The sequence below is a fragment of the Cavia porcellus genome, unplaced genomic scaffold (assembly GCF_034190915.1).
Source record: "Cavia porcellus strain 051 isolate PalLab524CR breed Dunkin Hartley unplaced genomic scaffold, mCavPor4.1 scaffold_16, whole genome shotgun sequence".
NCBI lineage: Eukaryota > Metazoa > Chordata > Mammalia > Rodentia > Caviidae > Cavia > Cavia porcellus.
The window spans coordinates 65,126,482-65,148,859 of NW_026947499.1; the positions used below are offsets into that span (position 1 = coordinate 65,126,482).

The 22,378-nt window shown below is 32.4% G+C and overlaps 1 protein-coding gene across 50 annotated transcripts in view; it reads right to left on the bottom strand.

Moving 5' to 3' along the window:
- Rims1 (regulating synaptic membrane exocytosis 1) overlaps window positions 1–22,378 on the bottom strand; it is a 426,672-nt gene that overhangs the window by 128,387 nt on the left and 275,907 nt on the right. For all 50 annotated transcript variants that reach the window (XM_063226953.1, XM_063226950.1, XM_063226993.1 and 47 more), the window contains 9 exons: window positions 15,154–15,221; window positions 14,166–14,276; window positions 12,345–12,444; window positions 8,499–8,622; window positions 5,121–5,167; window positions 3,068–3,180; window positions 1,231–1,361; window positions 788–959; window positions 506–659 (listed from right to left, as the gene is read on the bottom strand). In XM_063226953.1, coding sequence (XP_063083023.1) covers window positions 506–659; window positions 788–959; window positions 1,231–1,361; window positions 3,068–3,180; window positions 5,121–5,167; window positions 8,499–8,622; window positions 12,345–12,444; window positions 14,166–14,276; window positions 15,154–15,221 — 1,020 coding nt within the window. The remainder of the gene's footprint in view (window positions 1–505; window positions 660–787; window positions 960–1,230; window positions 1,362–3,067; window positions 3,181–5,120; window positions 5,168–8,498; window positions 8,623–12,344; window positions 12,445–14,165; window positions 14,277–15,153; window positions 15,222–22,378) is intronic.

A 22,378-nucleotide genomic window follows, 5' to 3' on the forward strand; every position in this document is an offset into this window, starting at 1 on the left:
ATTCCAGCTGTTCACCAGCAATTTACTCATAACTCACAAATCAATGAATTTCTACAGAAAAGTAAGTTTCCTGATCGTCAGATGAATAACAAGAAGCTTACTTTCCTTTGTTTTCAAAAATGTATTTCTTGCAAATGATATAAAAATAACCATGACCTCTAAAATTTAGACCTCACATGAGGCAACCCAGTAGTAATGACATAAATTATCAGAATAGACAACTAATTAACAACTCAATCTCTTACACAAGCACTGTAATTCAGAACTTTTTGGTTCTGAAGTTAACTTTACTATGCTACATGTTTTATTGTAAAAATACAGAAAACAGTTTTTCTTAGTTTCCTTATATGGATCAAAATTTTTTTCTTATAGTTTTTTTCTTTAATAAAACATTTAAAAATATTTTGAGTGCTAATATTTTAAAATATTTAAAAAGTATTTTGAGTGCTTAATTAGATCATTACAGCATAATTACTTTCTGGTAACTAGAAAGATTTTAACCTACTTTGTAGCTTTTTGCTAGAGCTTTCTCCATGAATGTGTCGCCTTGGCATGAAAGGTGATGGATGAGGCAGAGGTAGTGAAGATTCATCATGTGTCTGAAGTTTGTACCAATGGGGCTCATCATCTAAAAGTGCTGTCTCCAACTCTATGAGGATCTGCAAGAACAGGTTTCAAATTAAACCAAGTACCTTTACCAAAGTACAATGTAAACTAATCATTGTTAATATGTGTCTCAAAAAATAATCATGAAACATTTGGCTTGAATCTCTATAATATAAATCACCTCTCCAAGAAATTCACTTTCTTCTTCTTGTACTCTTGGTTGATCCCATACAGTTATTTCTAACATTCGCTCTCTAAAATCTCTACGATGTACATGTGAATAGACAAAGGTTTGATTCCATTTGGGTTCTAGTACTTTTTTTACTGTCTTGGTTCTCCTTTTACTCTTGTCACTGAAAAATAAAGATGTTTTATAAATGAATAAACAAATACAAGAATATACTGCCATATACTGTAGTCACATGTAATACTGCCATATACTGCAGTCACATGTAATACTGCCACTGGTATTTTTACAATTTTTCACTTATACATTCAAAATCCGAAGAGATTGAAGAGTTTAACACCCTCCTCTAATATCTATTACTCAGTATACTTCAAAGGGAAGAAATTCTACTCTGCCCATTGATACAGATTTTAGCAGATTTTTTAAAAATTGACTACCTTCTGTCTGGGAGAAAATACATTTTTACATAGGGATTCCTGGGACGCCCATCTACTCTAGAGGGTAGATCTGTTGCTTGGAGAACATTTACAATCAGCTGGTGCCCCACTTTATCGTACCACAGCTTCACCTAAGAATAACACAGAAACGAATCATCATTTATAACATCCTGAAGTATTACTATCATTACATAAAATAGCATGAAAATTGTATTTCAAATTGCAAATGTAATGGAAGTGCAGCTATTATTTCAGAGAAGAATACAAATTTGAAAGAATAACCTCTTAAAATTAACTTTAATCTTCAATCATTTCAAACATGACTTAAGTAACTGGCAGCCCATGTGCTACAAAGATAAAACTAACAAAAAACACTCAGGAAGAAGGAAATATTGCAATCATTGTCCTTTTTAAATGCTAAACATAAAAAGGTTGGTGATTTTAAGTGTCTTGAATGGATGATGGCTAAATAGCGCCACAGGTGGCTGAAGTAAGTTTCTATAATAAGATACAATACATGGGCCGAGATTTACAGGAGGCCTCCTGTTCAGCTAGCCCCAGTAAGTACCATTTAGGTTTATGACTAACCTATTACAGGCTAATTTTCATAACAGCATAAACACAGGCGGGTTCAATACAATAATACCTTCAAACTACATGAAGGTCAAATACAATTTCCACTAACAAAGATATCATGATAGACTACAGAAAAATTGGGAATTAGCACACTGACATACTACTGTCAAAGTCCTCAGAATCACATTTTAACAGTCACTGCAATATCTGTGCACATTAAACTAACAATGACACATTAACAATGTTAACATGAATTTTTCTCTTGTAATCTAGAAATTACCTTTGATTTTATGGCTGAATAAGAAATATAAATATACATGGCTAGTAGGTATGTATTAGAACACTTTTAAGAGTCATCATAACAAAATAAACTACTTTAACATGAGTTATTTTTTTTTACAGTAAAGGGAAAACTGAGCATCTGAATTCACACGAATCCACTCCTTTAGTCCTCCTTACCACCAGAGAGGTGTTTTTCATAAAACAAAAATGGGTGTCCACCTTCTTTAAAATACAGGTGAAGAGCATGAGAGAACAACATTGATCCAAAGAGATGGCAGCACAGATGAACTGGACACTAAGACCTAAGCTAAGGTATTCTACACTGAAAGTCGAAGTTATAACCAAGGACAACTTGAAGATAAGAATGAGTTTACACGTATCTGCTTTGACTCACTGAAACCAAGAGACAAGAGCAGCAAGGATCCACTACAGAGATCCATACAGTCACCAAAACACAGCAACAGAAAACCTCAATTATTGGTAGATTCATTTAAAGTAAGGTTTACTTGGCGCCATTAATGCCACTGATGTGGCACTTTGTAAGAGTTAACAAGTTTCTTTACCCTACATTTCCTCAAATCATTTATTAACACAATCCAGAAGGAAGTCAGTGCTTCTGCAGAGTGCCTGAACCAGTGCTACCATCTCATCAAATATCTTAGGAAGTTAAAGAGATTACTTTGTCTCAGGCTCCAGGCCCATAAGGTGGTGAAGTACATGGGATATGAGTTTTAAGCTATTATGTATTTTAAAAAAGTAGGCTGAATTTAGCTATTGTTTAAAGTTTATGCTTAGAAAGATCTTTGCAGTCTAACAAAAATAGTAGATATTTTACTTGTATCACCATTTACCAATTAATGTTAAAGTATCTGGAAAATTGTGGGCATTTCCAGAGAGCAGGCTTCTAGAAAAGTCAAACATTTTTCCAAGATACACTAAAAGTGTACAAAATGACCAACATGTACAGATAACTACATACTGAAAGCTGCCCTGGTAAGACTTGCGGGGCATCTTTTAGAGCTCCAGGACTTGTTGGAGAAATAACAGAAATGGAAGGTCTTTCCATCTTCTGAGATTCAAAGGAACTTGAACCTAAAATGAGAAACAAAATGTAAGTCAGACTCTGTAAGTCTGAGCATATTGTTTTATAAAATCTTAAATGCATCTCTTATTTGTAAAACATCACAACCTCTCTGATAATAGAACCCATTTTAATGTAACAGTTGTAAAAAGTTCTTATGTCTTCTTGGTTAATTTGGTGTTTTAAATGATGTAGCAAGATGTCTCATTTATTTGTTTGAACTTGGAGGCACTGGTCTATCTAGAGGAGTAAAGGAGTCTCCTGCACAGCTCCTACATACACTTACCTACAGGCAAAACCTTCATGCGCTAGGGATAAGGGACATAGTGCCTGTCATGTTAATTGTTGTGGCAAATGGATCACTTATCTATCCTGAGGTATTAAAATGAATGCATATGAAATACCAATTATGAACTACATCTAACTTTTTTTTTAAATCGGTACTAGGGATCAAACTCACGATCACGAGCTTGCAAGCCAGGTGCTTATGCTCCTGAGCTAAATCCCCAGCCCTACATCTAACTTTTTATATCATCATTTTAAAATTAGGTTTATCATCTCTCTTACTTTTTATCTTTAAATAACTCTCTTAAAACTTCTGCAAATGTTGTTTCTTAATTCACCCTGAGTTACTTGCTTCACCTTCCCATTAAACAGTTTCTTCTCTTAGCCTCTTGGCTCTTCATGTTACACTGTACCCCAGCACATGGAAGTACAGACATCTGTAGAATGCAATACCCCATGAGGCCTAACCTTGAACACACTGACACTTCAAACTGAGCAAGAGTCCCATTGAGAAATGTCATTTATAAACACTGCCTGAGGATGTGTCACCCACACATTTTTCCCATCCTGATAAATTAAGTCATGCGTCATCATTTTGTGCCCTTCAAAGCAGACTTCTAACTAAAAGAAACAGCCCTATGAAATCCCTTGTTACTAGGTCTTTTTTTATCAGATAGATTTATGATCACTCTCAGATCTCAGGAGCATGTAACCTCTGGTAGCTTGTTTCCAAATATTACAATAATCAGTTGATTTTTAAAATCTTAACAGTACTATAACTTATGCAACTAGCTTCATTTCTCTTTGTATTGTTCACCATAAAGCTCAAGTCCAATGTGGGCCCAGCCCTAGCAGGTGTGAGAACGTGATAGTACATGTCTTTCACATGATAGCTCAGCCTCTGGTTCCTTATTTGTCCAATCAGGAATTATCTCCCTTCTTTTGTTTTCTCCTAAATCATCTTGAGTTTTATATTAATGAATGAAGGAATCTGTAATAAGACCTAAAAATCAATCTCAAGTATTAATAATAATCCATTGCAAAGTAAATGTTTGGCTCACTCCACCATTATCAACGTAAGTTTCATAGTTTGGCTATATTTTATGGCACACAAAATCATCTTCTCTCACACTGAGTGACAATGCTATGCAGTTAATTCTTTGAACCTTCTAGCTTCACGGTCTCTTGACCTTAATTAGTTCAGTGAATTTTCTCTCTACTCTACCCAAGTCTTTCATTATCACACCCAACACTCTTAGGGAGTCGTTTCCAGTTATTCACTAAAGCATCTATTTGCTGCATATCTCATAAGCCTGGACTGCTTACTAACCAAGCTGGGAAAAAAAGTTTCACAATAAATTTTTCTATACTTCTACTGCAGATACAGTGATCAAGCTCAAATGGGTCCTGAATAAGATGCAGAACGGTACTGTGACAAAGATTTCCGTACAAAAAAAACAAAACAAAACAAAACAAAAACCAGATTTTTCTCCAGTCACAAATAAATAAGTGAACAGTAAAAAGAAGAAAAATCTCAGAGTAACATAGAACTTCTCTGGGTTTCCAATGATTGCCAAGGCAATGCTACTTCATTTATGTCAAATAAATCATTACTCTTCAATTAAATTCAATATATTTTACAACAATAAAGAAACCTTATACTCACTGGACTCGAGTGGAGGATGAGAACTCTCAGGAATCCGGGGAATATCACTAAAAGAAACAGGGTACGGTGAAAATCCCATTGGGGGAAACTACCCCGCTTGGAGCAACCCCAGCTCATTTTATTTCAGTGCCGTAGAAAATCCTTTGGGATCTTTATAGATGTAGAAATGGAGAAGAGTTGCTATTTGGGTAACTACTAATGTACATGAATGTCAAACACCACACGAGAAAATAAGTTTTTATATATTTAAGAGCAAAACATTTTAACATGACAACAATCAGACTAATATTGTGGATAAAATCACCACAATATTTCTACTACCAAAACAGCACGTTTTGGAAATAAAAAAATGTTAAAGGTAATATTTTATTTCAATTTTAGGAAATCAAAATGACACAGATTTTACAAATCAGTAATATGTTTTACAAACACATCTGAAAGAGTTTACTGAATGGAAGGAATGAAAACAACTGAATGATAATAAAATGGTATGTTGATATCATGAGCAAAGTTAATAAAATGAAAAGGATGAATTGCTTTAGAACTTAAATATGACTCAAGCTTGCAACGAAAAAGCAAAATAAATTTATATATGTGGATATAGAATACATATGCACATATATATCCTTTATAGAGATTTGTATCTCTATACTGAAGTTAGCTAAATATATGGCTGTTTACTAGATGGTTAGAAAGTGACTTGTGAGAATACCATTCCTGCCAAACTCACATATTACTCCAAAGAAATGTTTACAATAACCTCAGCTTAACCCATACCTACTGTGACTTTAAGAATCCTGAACAGTCTCAGTTTGGGTATTACACTGAAAAAACTACTGTAACTCGCCTTTTCCAAATGTATGTTAGTATCAATTTAAGGAGCTTATCAATATGCAAATATTAACATGACATATTAAAGCAGACTGGAGTTACTTAGTACTTACAGAACCATCAGGATACTATTTTTAAGAATGTCTAATCACTTACCTTGTGACCTAATTTAATTTGATTTTCTAACATTTTTGGGACAATGAAAAAAAATTTTCTCTATTTTCTTGATGTCTCATTTTCACTTTTTTATGCAAAGTAATTTTCATAACAATCTACAAATTCACGTATTTTTACAAAATGTAATGATTTCTGCCTATTTTAAAAACACATTTTACCATATATTTTCATGTAATAAGCAATTTATATGTCATTTATCTAAACTGATAGCTAAAAGACTAACTTGTAATACCCAGGGAATAAGCAACCATCTATTTACCTCATGTTTGTTACTTCTAAATTCACCTAACCAAATAAAAGTAAACTGTAAGAAATTCAGGAAAAATCAATTTTTGATAGTAAGTTTTTTGAAAATCAGCCTCACAATTAGGAAAATCAGAACTTGAAACTCTAGAGCAAGGTATGATATAGGCTTTGCATTTTATGTGTCATTGAAAGAAAGAGGGTAAGTTGTTAAAAAAATTTAAATGATTTTGGATTAAAATTTAATTAATGTTAATTTCTTCAGAAATACTTTCATGCATAAATTTTCCTTTGCTGTTTAAACAGGCCATCTTAGTTCTACTCACAGTTATATGGTAATGTCAACAATTGTAAACACAAAGATCAAGGATATTACATTTGCTGGGTTCACAAAAATGATCAATACCTCAATATATAGTTTGTTAGAGACTGATATCTCACAGATAACGTATATGTAAATTATGGTAGGAATGATTCTTGAAATCATTTTGTTAGGACTAGGGATATATAGTTCAGCAGCACAATGCCTGCCTGATGTGTTGAGTCCAATTCCCAGTACCAAAAATAAATAATAAAAATAATAAAATAAAATCATTTTACTAGTACATCACAGAGAAATACTTTCTCTCTGCTTTATATCAATTATACTTGGTGAATAGCTAAGTCCTTTAAAAATCATTAAAGTTAATCAAGTAATATATTAACTAGTAATTTAATGCCAACTTTCATTTTTACTCAAATATAGCCTTTGGATTTCATAATCCTTTAATTGCATAACCACATGATACCTTGGGGCATAGCTCTGCAATGATTACTTTTTAAGTAACTTTTATATAAAGTTAAAATAATGTTATTCCAGTCTCCTTTAATTGTCTTTTGTTTTCCTAAATCAGTGTAAATTAAGTCAATGAAATACTAGCTGATTACTTTGAAACCCCTCTATATATATGAAAATATTTGGCGAAGTGTACAGTACTTGATTTTAAATTTTATTTTTTGTACTTTTGGTTCATTTTCCAATTTACTTACCTCTTATCCAGTCTCATATGTACCTCAGCACTAGAACATATGTCATGTAATGCTAGCATAGTGTTATTTTTAAAATCTACAGAGAAACGTATAGTATTTTGCAAATATCCTCAAACTTTACTCTTAATAATCACCATTTAATAATGTTTATAATTTTGTCTTTATTTTTAGAGTTTATATATTAATATTGTTCTTTGGTAATGGTTATACATTTTCATTCTTTTCAAATTGGGATAACTATATTTTTTTGTTATGTTTTTCATTGACACATATTCATTTGGACAACAAAAATTAAGGTTAACAATTTTTCGACATGAAAAGTCTTAAATAATGGCTCTACAATATCTTGGAGAATAGGAAAAAGAAGAGTTATTTCCAAAAATACATTCAAACATTAAGCCAACTACAACAAAATGTTGCAAAATGCTTCTAAAAATTGTAAAATGGCAAAGTGAATATTCTAGAATTTGTGGATTTCCTAAAAAAAGCACTACCTATATGCAAAATTCTATACACACACAGACAATATTCCATTGGAATTATCATTGACTTCAAAAGAAAATTAACTTATGCCAAAAGTCAAAGATTTAAAAAATGTATCAGTTATGACCAATTCATATGTCATAATATTTAATACTTTCTATTTGATTTTAAATAAAAGTTGGAACTAATCAGATATGAAAAAAGTACTCTTTGGAAAATTAATAGTCTTTGTAGACATATGAAACCATTAATATTTTAAATAATGTAGGATGACAAGTTTTCTAGAGACTCCCTTAAAGGCAATACTGCTCATTACATTAGAAGTATGAAAAATACATATTTCTGGCAGTAAACGTAAAAATAATACTTCACTTGTAAAAAATATACTTTTTGATATTACAATAGCTAACTTGTGGAGCTTATAAAATGAAGTGGAGAAAATTCGATTTTCAATTTTTTTAAAAAATAAGAAATTTTAAAATTTAAAATGTATGCCCATCGTTTTTAAAAACTATCCATGTTAACATGTATTATATGAATGTATAAACTTCTTTTTAAAACTCTGCTAATACATGTAATTTACTAAACTTAAGAAGTAAGTTTTTTTAGCCTTACCCAATAGGCCTTGAAACAATAATTTCAACTTGAGGTTCTGATTTTGATTCTAAAATAATGTTGTAAACTTCTTCATTTGTAGCTCCCGGCAGGGGTTTACCATTCCATTCTAGAACTTCATCCCCTTGAATTTAAAAAAAAGGGTATTTTTTTACCTTAAATAATCTGTTTACTTTTCTTATCTTTTCTCTTTTTTAACAAAGAAATGCGAAACACATACAAATAGTTTAATCTTCTAGGCTCCACTCTCCAAAGACTGCTAGTCATACAATGTCAGCTAAAAGGTTTTTCTACACATTTTTATTCTTTTGGTATTTTCTCTCAAAAAATATCACTGGTCACTGAAACAGTACAATACAAAACTGCCTTTCTCCTTTGAGACACACCATAAAAAGATATAAAAATAATTTCATGCCATGGGATGGAATTAGCACAGCCTAGCTGAAAACACTGAAAAGTAAATACTTAGCAGCATGCCCTCTGCATCATAAATGTAGGTGGCTCTATATGCAAAAGGTTCTTATTAAGCTGTGTAAAACTCTTGTTTTATTTTTGGTAAAATCAGCAGTTAATGTTTGCTAGAATGAACTTTTTAATTATAAATCATGCTTCACTGTCTTCGCCTGATGCACAACAGAATAAAAATGCATGAACGGATTTGAATTCACACCCATAGGGTAACACAGGTAGCTATGGCAAAGTTACAAAGCAAGCAGATGAAACTGTTGCATGACAGTTAACCCACTTCCAGATGTTCGAAACACAGTCTACATAGACTATATAGTGAGTATTAAAAATATAAGTAGAAATAATTAAAATAGCGAAAACAACATAGCACTAATTACTTTGTTAAACAGTTCCAGAAAGTAGTATGATGCCTGCATTTAAAAATATAGGCTAACAAGAAGTAGTTATTTTAACTAGAATTTTCATGATAGATTATTTGGAAAGTAAGATTTATTCTCATAAATATTTAGACTTCCGTCCAGTCCCAAACAATTCTCTGCCTGGACTCTTCAATGCTCAATATCAGGCTCAGCTGAAATATTCCAGGCATGGTACACCTTGAGGAGTCTTGACTTTTGATGCCTGTATTTATCTTCTTGTTCTTAGTATATAAAACATAAATGGAGCTAAGTGAACACATATTGAAATAATGGTCTAGTATTTGCAGACTTTAAAGTTACCATTTTAATATAAAAAGTCAAAGCTAAGCCTTTTAAACATAATTTTTTAGTTTTGCTGAAGTCATTTTCATGAAATAGAAAAAAGTGTTGTGCTAGAACTATTTCAATTCTCATTTTTACCAAAGTGCCTCTTTACTCAAAAGTAAAAAAAAATAAATATAAAGTACATGTGCTGCTTTGGTTTGGTAAACAGTACAGTTTTTAGCATTTAGTCTTAAATGACTTTAATTTGCCCTAAGCAGTTAACTAGAAAAGCTTTTCAAATAGGCAAAGGAGAAAAATAAAAACAAATTCACAATAGATTAGGAGTGTTTTCAATTTTTTTACCTAGAAAAGAAAAACTTTACATCCTTCAGTATACATATATAACATTAACATGTATACATGTAGGTATGTGTACATACACATACACATACACTGGAAAATATTTTATGAAACAGTACTTACCCTGTTAATTCCTATTCTATTATGCTCTATTTCAATTTTTAAATTAATCAATACAAGCAATTAAATTGGTTTTACTGCCCATCAAGGAGCTGAAACAACAATTTGCAAGAGTAGTACATTATAAAATTCTCCTCTTTATAGAGAGCAACCTGAAAGTATAACTTTTAAATCAAAGCAAATTAATACATATTTTTATCTATTTTCAGATTGACAATTCTTAAATCATAGGTGATTTCTTCAACAGTATTTGTGTATGCATAATCTCTTCAGGCAGAGATGTAGGCCAAGGTAGTACAAAGATGGAAAGTACGTGGGCTCTGTCTTTATACTTGATGGGGTAGAAATAATATGGAATAAAATACCTTACATGGAATAAAAGGGGTTCATTTGAGGAACAGAAGTAGGGCCAGTTCATGCCATGGGTTAGTAATTATTGGTCAAGTTGGGACATCAAGAAATATTATTTTAATTAAGAAAATTTTAGACGAGATTGAAAGGGTGGAAAAGACTTCCATAGGTGGAGCACAAGGGAAATCAGCAGACAATGTCTCATAAGTGGAAAATACTTTATTTACAGGTGGTAACCCGGCAGAGGGAGAGAGCTGGAAGGGTCACAGAACAAAGCTACAGAGCTCTGACCTGAACGAAAGATGACCAGGAGACCTAAAATGAACTTAATGTGTGGGTGATAATTGTATATCTTAGTTAAAAAAACCAGTACTGTGGTGTATATCTTGAAAGATAGCAAGACTGCAAAAAGGTATAACAAGATAAAAGGTTGAAATGTTGAATAAAGATACACAGACAAAGAATACAAGACTGAGGTTTTTTCAATAGGCCAATGGTGTTTATATGCAAATAAAAAGAAAATCAGTTTCTTTATTATAACATAAATCAAAGAGACTACATGGCCACATCTGGAAAAACCACAAGGGCAAAATGAGAAGCCACTATATTTATAACCCAAATTCAAGTTTCTGCAGAAAAGTTATCTTACATATGCCAATTAAGGACCTTCATACTTTTCTGAAGTTTATTATTGAGACATTAAAGGAAGAATCAATTTAATGACATGGTCCCTCCTGATTGAATTATTCTGTTATTGAATCATTAGCTTGTCTCTGGCAAAATAAATAAATAAACAGAGTAGCACACTTCTGCATATCTTTAAAGCTCTAGAGTAAATGAGAAATACCAGATTATGGTATATTCCCTATAAAATACCTGTATAGAAAGTCTCTGACAGAGAAAAAAGTTGCAATGATTTTGAACTAAATACTAATAATAGGATCAAAATATTATGATATATGAAAAGATAAATATACCATAATAAAATCCACTACTTCATATAAGTAATTTAAAAGAGGGGCAGAGTATCTTTCTATTGAAGAATTTTAAATCTTAAGGTCTAGGAATTTAAGTAATAGACTAGGAATGTTCTCTTTGTGTTACCGATTCTTAAATACTCGATTCTACACCTCAGCCAACTCTGTTTTCTTTGTAAATGCATGGCAAAATCACAAGTAAACACCTACCCTAATACTGGTAATAAGTTCTGAAGTGAAGTCAAATGCAAAAAGTACATTAATATGATTTTAAGGAAAATGAAGAGAAAATTTACCAGAAATAGATTTTACAAAATGCTGCTGCAGAAATTATGGTACATTTGGGTATATACGTAACTGTATGATTACATAAGTGTATGACTGGTAAGTTTTCAAACATTAAAGATGTGGTACTTCTGCATAAGTACAATATATGCCATGTTTAAACTAAGTATTTTATTATGTAACATATATAGAAAATGTACTTATAATTATGTTTTATGAACATACCTGCTCCTAAATAAGTGTTAATGGGATGAATGTAAAAATATTTATTATTTACTATAGTTTAAAGAAGTAAATAGTTTCATGAAATATATTTTTACATGGCTAAATTGTTTTAGATTTGAAGTCTTGTAGCATTATGAAACCATCTATGATGTGTTTTTTGTACAAAAAAAATTCTTACTCTTTTTTTCTCCAAATTGCTGCTTATATAGAACTACCTACTGCTATAATCGGTAATTATTTCTATTTGGAAGAAAATTTTATTCCTACATTAAAATTAATTAGCAACTTACGTGACATAAAAAAACTGACCTTAAATTGAAACCCAACAGCTCATGACTAGAGAACACATTGTTTAAATGTTAGAAAAGAAGTTGTACCTGCTCGGAGGTGTCCAACCACATCTGCCAGGCTACCCTTCTTTACTTTGGTGATGAAAGCGCCAAGCCGTCCTAAGTCTGTCATTTTTCCTCCAACAACCTGGATAATTGCAGATTTGTAAGTTTCCAAGACTCACAAGGAATTATAAATGTGTTCATTTCAACAGGTAATCCTACAACTTTTTATAATATATTTACAATCAAGGACAGGGTTATTAGTGAAGCACACTTTTGATTAAAGACACTGGAAATATATAGCACTGAAAGGAAAACATTCTGCTGTATTGAAATGACCATTATCCTAAAGAAATTGTATGCCGATCCTTACACTCACCTAATGACAAAGATCACCACAAAAATGTACACACTTGGAAAACAAGCGCCATGTCTCTCTCACTTACTATCAAATATCAAGTGTTTTACACTGTAATATTAGAGTTCATTTTTTTAAATCTTCTAAAGTATTCCCCCATTTGAATTGTTGCTTCTACATGCAAATAATGCCCCACTGCCATTTCAGATTCTGACCTCACTGGTAGAGCTGTGGTACAATGCATTGAGTCTATGACCATAAAGACTAAAACTTAAAACAGACTACTTGGGAGAAGGAATGTATCACAGTGCAAAGTACAAGCCTCTGTGTATATCCACAAATGGTCATCTGAAACACATATCGGTATTCGCCTGAGCCTCAGAAGTCTGAATTATACTCCTAAATAGGTAATACTTTCACCTTGCTTTTCTATTACACTGTGTTATGGGTTATTAATACTCAATTCCACAGCTTTGTCCACTCTGTTTTCTTTATAACTGTATGGAAAATGCATAAGTAAACATTTTAACTATGCATCAATGCTAAGTTTTGAAGTAACATAAAATGCAAGAAGTATGTTACTGATTTTAAGGAAAAGAGAACTACCAAAATAAACTTTACAAAGTGCTACTGCTAAAATTATGCTATATCCAGATATACATTATGTCACATTAAGGTTACAGAGCAACATACATTTCCAAATATTAAAAGAAAGTGGTACTTCCATATTACATTTAGAATTTAATTTCTCCCAATGCAGGGCTCAAATCTTTATAATTAAAAGCAGAAGTACTAGCAAGGCTAAGCTTGACCCACATTTATGAGGAATACAATCATTAACGAAAATGGTAATTATTTTATAGCAAGAGTAATTAATTACAACAATCACTAAGGTACCATTAAGTACACAAATTGAATTGCAATGGGGGGATTTGCTGGGGATTGAATCCAACACATTGTGTGTGCTAGCTGTATGTGCTCTACAACTAAGTTAAATGCCAAGTTCTGAACAGTGTTTAGTTGGATTAATAGCTAATGGTTTTGAAAGAGACATCTTATCACAGAACTGTAATACAATCACTTGGTAATAATAGCTTGAAAGCAACAGTTTTGAATATTTCTTTAAGTGATTGAAATCAAGACAAAACAAAAGATCTACATTATCTAACTTTACTACATTTTATTAAAATGTTTCTAATGGGAAAATCATCCTTAAATTTTGTATTCAGAGAAGCACATTTTAGTTCTCCTATATTCTTCTGAATTTTCCTGATACATCTGTATGCCGTATTAATAAAAAAATTAAATATTATTAAAATAAAAATACCACCTATATGACAAGCTATAGGAATTTTATTTTGGAGGAGATGAAGATATTCAAAAATCACTGTCCAAAATCCTGTTGAATGAAGCAAGTACTGTAGGACAACATTATTTTAGGGTTGGGGATATAGCTCAGTGACAGAGTATCTATTTTTTCATTTGCAAGGTATTAAAAGTATACTTACTTTTAGGCCCAACAATGCACCTGATTCTTTGGGCATGGTTGTTCTTTTGTTAAGAATAACACGTCCAATTAATCGATCCCCTTCTTTAGATGGCTGCCACGTCACAGGATGCTATTAAAACATAAAGTTAAAAAGATAAACAAATTGCTTTCATTCCTGTAGACACATACCTATCACACGAATACCCCAGGTAAAAGGCACTCAAGAGGAAATTATTCTGCTGGACACTATGTTATGAAAAATTTTATGTAGAACTATATTTTATGTGCCATAGACACTTACAATAAAGGATTCTCCTTAGCAACTAAGTACCTTTCTTAATTGTGAAATACAATTAAAAATATGAAGAATATCTGCTTGCATAGAGAAAACTGATTCTGTAGTTTCAGGTGTTAACGGTGATAGCATCTTTTGCCAAATACAGTAAGTTCTTGAATTATAACAATTCACCTGAGAATTTTTCAAATCTCCAATGACACTGCGACACACTGATTTTACATTCTCCTGGGCTGGTGCTCCATGGCACACCGTCAGAAGCTGAGGAGTGACAGCATGGGCGGCTCCCAGGCTCACTTGCTGTTGATGAGGGAGTAAGTCCACACCTGGCAGGTGATGCACTGTTCCACAATGACGTTCGTAGGTTGTATAGAGTAAGTGCATTTTTAAATTACCACATTTCCAGTGTTGTTTATCAGGATGAAAGCCCATTGTAAACTGAGGAGTATCTGTGATATCTTAGTCTTACATCCATTACATTCATTATTTAATAAACACTTAATTTAAAATGTGTTATAATTATTCAGTTATAACTGTTTTTTTCTACAAAATGATACTCTCAAATGAAATTATTATTTGTTCTCCCAAAATGTATAAGATGTGTTAAACGTGAAAGAAGAATAAGACTGCCACCAATTACTTATCAGTTGGAGGACAGCACAAAGAACGTGGAACCCTTGAATAACCTTCACTCGACTCCCAGAATGCTTACCGAACTAATAGGCGATGTTTCCCGGCTGTGCCACGTGGCAGGATCCAACCAGTAATAATCCAAGTCACCTGCAAAAGAGTTTTAAAAGCATGAAGAGAGCAGTGGTATTACAGAACACATCACCGTGCACATCACTTCGATCTCCTGAGTCTATAAAACGCTAAGAATAGTATCATTTTGAGTATGTACACCCCAGAATCATAGACACCTGTGTTGAAAAGGTGTGAAATAAATCACTTAAATGAATTCATGCTACAGGTATACTTCATACAGTAAAGGCCATACCTTTTCCTCTTATAAATTAGACTTGAAATACTGACAGATAGTCAGGAAAGAATTGGGTTCACCTTCCTTCCCACACTCAATACTTTCCAGAACGTGCGATAGGCTGCCATCTAGTGGTCTTGGCTAAGATTGTACTCACTGAATTGAGGTGTTAAAATATAGTGTCTAATTTTTTAAACTCTATCATATCTTTAAACATTGTTCTCTAGTCTCAATCCTTCCTAATTAACTGGAAAACATTAAATATGTTAATAACTTAGAACTAAATAACGCTCACCTAAAATGCATACAAATGCCACAGTATTTGCCAACTTTGCTGAAGCCATAAAAAATTGAGAGTTCTTTGCACACATTCGTTCATGAAACTTTGTATTTTTGTATTAAAGTCTAATTCCAAAGTAAAACTGAATAAAAAACAAACATTTCAAAGCTATAGAAAAAGCAGATCATCTATGAGAGTATAGTGTGCTAGGAAAATTGAGGAAATAAATGCCTTTCATAGTTTAAATATCAGATTAACTCAATGGGAAATGTTTTCTCCATGGCTTTACAAAGAGGAAAGAAAGTATAGGATGCATCAAATGGTGAGATACACAGGTAAGCAGCTTTTGGGATGACATGTTTGGCTTATACATGTGTAGGCCATATTTTTCATAGACAAGAAACATGTTAGAGATCAGGTACTGTAAAATAATTCAATAGGAAGCAAGTTTTAAAATATCTAAAATATTTAGGCACAAAAACCCATGCAGTTCAGTTTATTAGTAATTATATTTTCTATCAATATATTATAGAAGAATTTAAGGTAACTGTTATACATATTACAATATATATTGAAGTGTTCTTCAAACAGTCATGTGGCTAAAAGCAATATATTGTATATAAGGATTAGTATTGGAGATTACTCTAGCAAAACCTGTTCTCTTAAAATTATGTCACATGTGTCATTATCTCTCTCAGAATCACATCCTTTAAAACATATTTACAGCTTAACATCAAAGTTTATACATTTCTAGACTACTAAATCAATTCAATTAATGGAATGCAATAAAGTATTCACTGTTTGCAAAGCATTATGGGCTTATTCTTGAAACAGCTTTACCTAATTCTTTCCAAAAGAAAAAACACAATAATATTAAAACTGAAACATTACTAACACAAATGTTATTCTTCAAAAAATTATTCTTGCAGTTTGTAAAAGACTGTTCCTAAAATTTAATATATTTAATATACCCAGTAAAAAGGTTTGGTAACTTCTCAAAGTTGATGTATTTTGATACACTGTGATGTTAAAAGAACCACTGATACTTGACAGGAAGATTCTATTTCTTTGCAGAAAACTGTCCTCAATTGAAAGTTGCTTCAGCAACTCTTAAAAGCAAATATGTCCACACATACATTCTATTTCCACAACGCCAAGATAGCACCAGTTCACTGTCTCCCTCAATAATGTGCCTTAGGTCGCAAAGCCTGTGCTCTTTGGGGTCCTTTTCTGCCTCATGTACCCCCCCAAACAGTGGCTCAACTCCCTGCTTCACTCATTTTGTCTGCTCTGTGCATACACATCTGGTGAACACCTTCCTGTGCAAAAAGCGCTCTTCATAGGCAAAGAACCAACAGCTGATGCTACTGGTGAACTGTGCACACTTTCTCTATGTAAACACTGAATGCAAACACTGGGATCCTGTCCTCTAGAAGGTTTGCAGGGCCATCATCTTGAGGGGAAAGTGCAACTTAACTTATTTGCTACTTGATAGATACACAGAAATAAATATATACCTATAGCTAATGATAGATACATATTTAATAGAGATTTCAATGTGCGGCCAATACTCATCCTCACACTATCCAGTGACAATTCAAATAATACAGATTTTTCAGTAAAATTTTTTACAACATTTGATCACATATAGCATTTTTCATAGCTGTCAAATACTGGTAAGAAGCCGAAATTTAAAACATTCAATATTCTAGTAGACAGTACTTGAACTTATTTTAGTAACAATTATACCTCATTTATATTCTAAGCAGTTTCTAATAGTTTTCTTATTAATTCTGTTATCAATCACTAAAATAAAACAATAGAATTTAAAGACAAAAATAAATACTAAAATTTAAATTGTTTTTAAAACTACATTTTTTTCTTCTACCCATGTAATTACTAACTTTAAAGATACTGAATTTTTACGTACTGCAATTTGTCTTTGCAATTTACACTTCTCTATTATTAATGGGAGAAGTAACACTCAAAACTTGCTGTAAAATAGTTCTAATCAAGAATACTATTAACACAAAACATTTCCATTATTCTTTTTCTAATAGGTGATTAAACTATCATCATAGTTGATTAATAGATGATTGACTTTCAGGTGGCATAGTTTCAAAACGATAACATATGGTATTTTCTTATGAGATCAATACAAATATTGTCTAAAATATTCAACATAACTGTGCAGGCAGCAATTTATTATTGTCATTAATTTAAAATCCAAAAGTGGATCACAAGACTGGGTCTACTAAAATGGCTCAAATGTATAACCAGCCTTGTTATAAAAATATAATACCTTTGAGCTTCATTTTTGTGAAGAGTTGCAAAGCAGACTAGGCCCCTACACATTGTGAAAAAGTAGGTAAATTAAACTTAAAAAGCAGAGACCTTCCAATGCACTAATTTCCAAGCAACATATACTTTCAGTGCACGAATAAAGTAAAATACATATCAGGTAAACAACACAAGGGTCTTCTGTAAACAAAATCAGTTTTACCTAAACCCAGGTCATTATTAATAGAGTATGCAGTAATGCCTAAGGATATATTTTTATGATTTAAATTTTGTATCTGTTGGTGTCTAAGGTTAAAGCACAGGAGAATGTAACAAGACCAATCAAGTAAGACAACCATACATCTAACTTCATATGTTAAATACTTAATAATTTATCTGACACCTACACTTGTTCAAGTGAAGCACACCGAATTATGTGCATGTAGCAAAGGCTGAGCTACCCATATCAACATCTGAACTTTTTACCTGTCTCCAAAAGAAATTCACAGAATATCTGAACATCATTACAATAATAAAAGAGGGAACTCATACTAATTTTAAGGTTGACTCTTAGCAACTCTAAAAAATTTCTAATATATAGCAGTTACTTGTTGGTCTCAAAAAAATAAACTTCTTCCTACATAGAACAAGTTGTTCTTCTCCAAAAAATATAAATTTCACAGACTAACACACAAGAGACTCATCCTTCCCAGTTATTTTCTAAACCTCTCCCTTTTTTCTCTTTGATTATTTTTTTTCAGTCCTCTATAATAAGACATGTGTTGGTGTTCAGTAAAATTAGGTGAATCTTGAACTACTTGATTATAGTGTACCACATACACTAATAAAAATACTAGACAAAAATATGTCCAATATTTTTGAGTCTTTGCAGTATGCATACAAAAAATCAATTCAGACTAAAAATACACTTTTAAATTGAGATAAAGTATTTTCAACACCACGTTCCATGGTCAGAACAATAGAATTAAATATTGTTTTGAACTATGATGTGATAAAAATATACATTTTGATTCATTTTTACATTTTATAGGGACATTTATTTGAACAGGCATTTCATATATAGGAATCAAATCTCAATTTAAAAACTGAGATAAAGGGCTGGGGATTTAGTTCAGCGGCATAAACACCTGCCTTGAAAGCAGGCAGTCCTGAGTTCGATCCCTGGTACCGATAAAAATGAAAAAGACAAAAAAAAAAAAATATTGGTGAAAAACTGAGATAAAATCTTACTGCCAGATTAACACGTGAAAAAACACCACCTGAAGCAGTTCCCTCATTTTCAGAACTCTCCTTAAGAAAGTTCTATGATTGCAAAAGGAAAACGTGTCCCTTTACAATCATATATAATAATGGAACTAACTTCTGAATAAGAAATAATTTGCTACACTGAAAAATTCTAAAATTCCTGATTTCATCTAAATTAATAATCACAAATAAAAACTAAATATTTATTTTATAAATTTTGTTTCTAGGCATCAAAATAAAATGGAAGCTAAATATCTAATTAAACCATTGATCCAATAATCTGTAAAATGTTAGGTTTTTTGTGAATGAAATACCATGCATACTGCTGAAAAGTTAGTAAATTGTCTTTCATAATTGAATTATTCTTCATAATTGACTATCAAAGTTCCTACCATAGTAAAATTATTATTACTCAAATACTTTTTAGTGATTTTGTTCAAAATTTGTGCCAAATTTCACTCAACTACAACTGAAGGCAAACACTGCATAAAATCCAGCAACAGATTTGTGGCCTCTGAGCTTAAGGCATAAACGAAGGGAAAAGGCCTTTCCAAGCCATTGGTCTTCAGCAATCCTCTCTTTACCAATTGTAAGTAACTTAAAATCTAGTTCCTGGTTTTGGCCTTGAACAACAGCAACAATAACAAAACAAAAAACCAAAACATAGTGTTACCTGGAAAAACTGTATTATCTCTAGGTATTAGAGATTCACTGAAGTGGTTATTCTCCAAGTGCACATTAGAAAGTTCCCTCTGCATGACAGCTACCCTCCCCACTAATAGCACCTAACATCACTCATTATCAGGGAAATGCACAGCAAATTCAATCCAAGATATTACCTCTCATCTATTAGAACAACAATAATAACAAAAAAGATTGTTCTGGTGTGTCATGGTTTGTATCTGTGGCCCCCAGGCCTCCTGAGTTTGCACTGTGTATTTGTGATTGGTTCACTTGTCTAGCGCTTTTCGACTGATGGTGTCAGTGCTCCACCCACATAGGGGTGGAGCCAGGATGTGATGTAATGGCAGGAAGAAGGTGTGTCTTGCTCTTTTGCAGGTTTCTGCCTTGTTGTTTGCAGCAGCCATGAACTGCGGCCCCGCTATGCCATCCTGCCTTGGAGCCAACTGAGTATGGACTGAAACCTCCAAAAACTGTAAGAAATAAACCTTTCCTTTCCCAACTTTGGGCTTCAGGTATTTTGTCTCAGCGACTAATAAAAAGTAACTAAGACATGGTGAAAATAGGGACAGACTGGAACCTTTGAATACTGTTGATGAGAATGTAAATTTGTAAAGTTCTTTGAGTAAGTTCCTTAAAATATTAAAACTAAAACTACTATAACATTTCTCATTGCTCCTCTGGGGTGGGCGTTCCCAAAGCAACTGAACTCTATCTCAGGGAAATAGTCACATGCCCATGTTTACTGCAGCACTAGTAAATACAACCAAGTTATAAAGATAACCCACATGATCACTGATAAGGGAATGGGCAAAGAAAATGCAGTGTACATGTTAAAGGGGGAATGTTATACGTGCCAAAAAAGAAGAAAAGTCTGCAACTGTGACAACACCGATACACCCAGAGAATACTACGCTAGCTAATAAAACAAGCCAGACACAGGAAAGGGACTATGTGTCTGACAGGAAGCATCTACCCGAGTCACCTCGAGAATCAGACAGTAAAGTGATGATTTCCAGGAACTGCGGGAGAGGGAAATGCAGCATTACTATTCAAAGGCAGAACATTTAACTCATAAAAGCTGAACCGATGCTAGAAACATAATATCCAGAATTACTAAGTATTTCAATGTGCTAAGAGGAAATTTGTGTTCTTATCACAAAAAGGAAAACAATAAAGAGAACAGGAAATGATAGATATGTTTATGGCAAAAACTCTGGCAATGGTTTCATGGATGTACACTTCTCTCCACACTTGTTAAATTGTATATAAAAAGTATGTACTAATTTTTCTGTATATAAGCAATAACCCAATAAAGTGGTTTAAAAAAGAAATTTAATTTTTAAATTCTCCTTTTTCTTAATAATCTACCACAGATCCAACATCACCATTCTTTTTCTTTGGTATATAACTTTAATGATTCAAGTAAACTGAATTATCATTTATGGAGTTGAATGAAACAAATGTATTAACTACTCTGTGCCATGCTAATGAGTTAGAAAAAAAATGTTTAACTTTAGAAATTGTTTATAGTCAACAGAATCCCCAGAGCTGAACAATCTCTAGAAAGTGCCCGAGTATTTGCTTGGAGGACTGTGGTGTCATCTTTGTTTAACAGGAGAGAAAAGGAGTGTCAGTAGCGGCTGACAAAAGGGACAGTTGAGTAGCATCTTTTGCAGAGATGGTGAAATGCCTTGTTTGATGAATTTGGAGGTTAATTTTTCAGAAGCAAACACTGCCATCATACAGCTCTCTAAAGAGCATACATGAGATTCCGAACAAAATTTCTGGATGAATTGGGAGCTCAATCCATCAGATGAGCCATCAGTACTATAGCATCCATTTGTCTCTCATGGGTAGAGTGATAAGCATGTGAAAGTACCTTGGAGCCTATAAGGTACCACAGAAATTCAAATTTTCATTACAGAATAAAATATACATATTAGCTTGTAAAAAATACAAAAAAATATTTTTCCATTCCAAAGTTTACATTTTCAAAACATTAATCTCAGTATATCATAACTTCTCTATTTACAATGTTATATCTTATGATACTCAGAAGTGTTATTTCTTATGAAACCTAGAAAAGTAGCTATTATATCATAAAATCAACATTGTACTTATAATTACAGACTCAACTTTAAAGCTAACTCTGAATATGTACATTATCTTGATAATGCTTCACTATCTCTATAAACCTTGCACTCTTCTATAAAATGGGAATAATGCCCCTTCCCTCATAAAAGTTTCATGGGAATTAAATGAGATACACTACTTTGTAAACTTTAAGGTAAAGTTTTATTTATAACTACTTATATAATTGGAACGAACAATATGAAATCATAGTGTTAGAGGCTAGATTTGAAATTCCATAGCTATAATTACTAAAAAAAAAAAAAAGCTTTGAAATACCTCAGGAAAAATGCTGAAGACTTCCTGTTTATAAGTAGT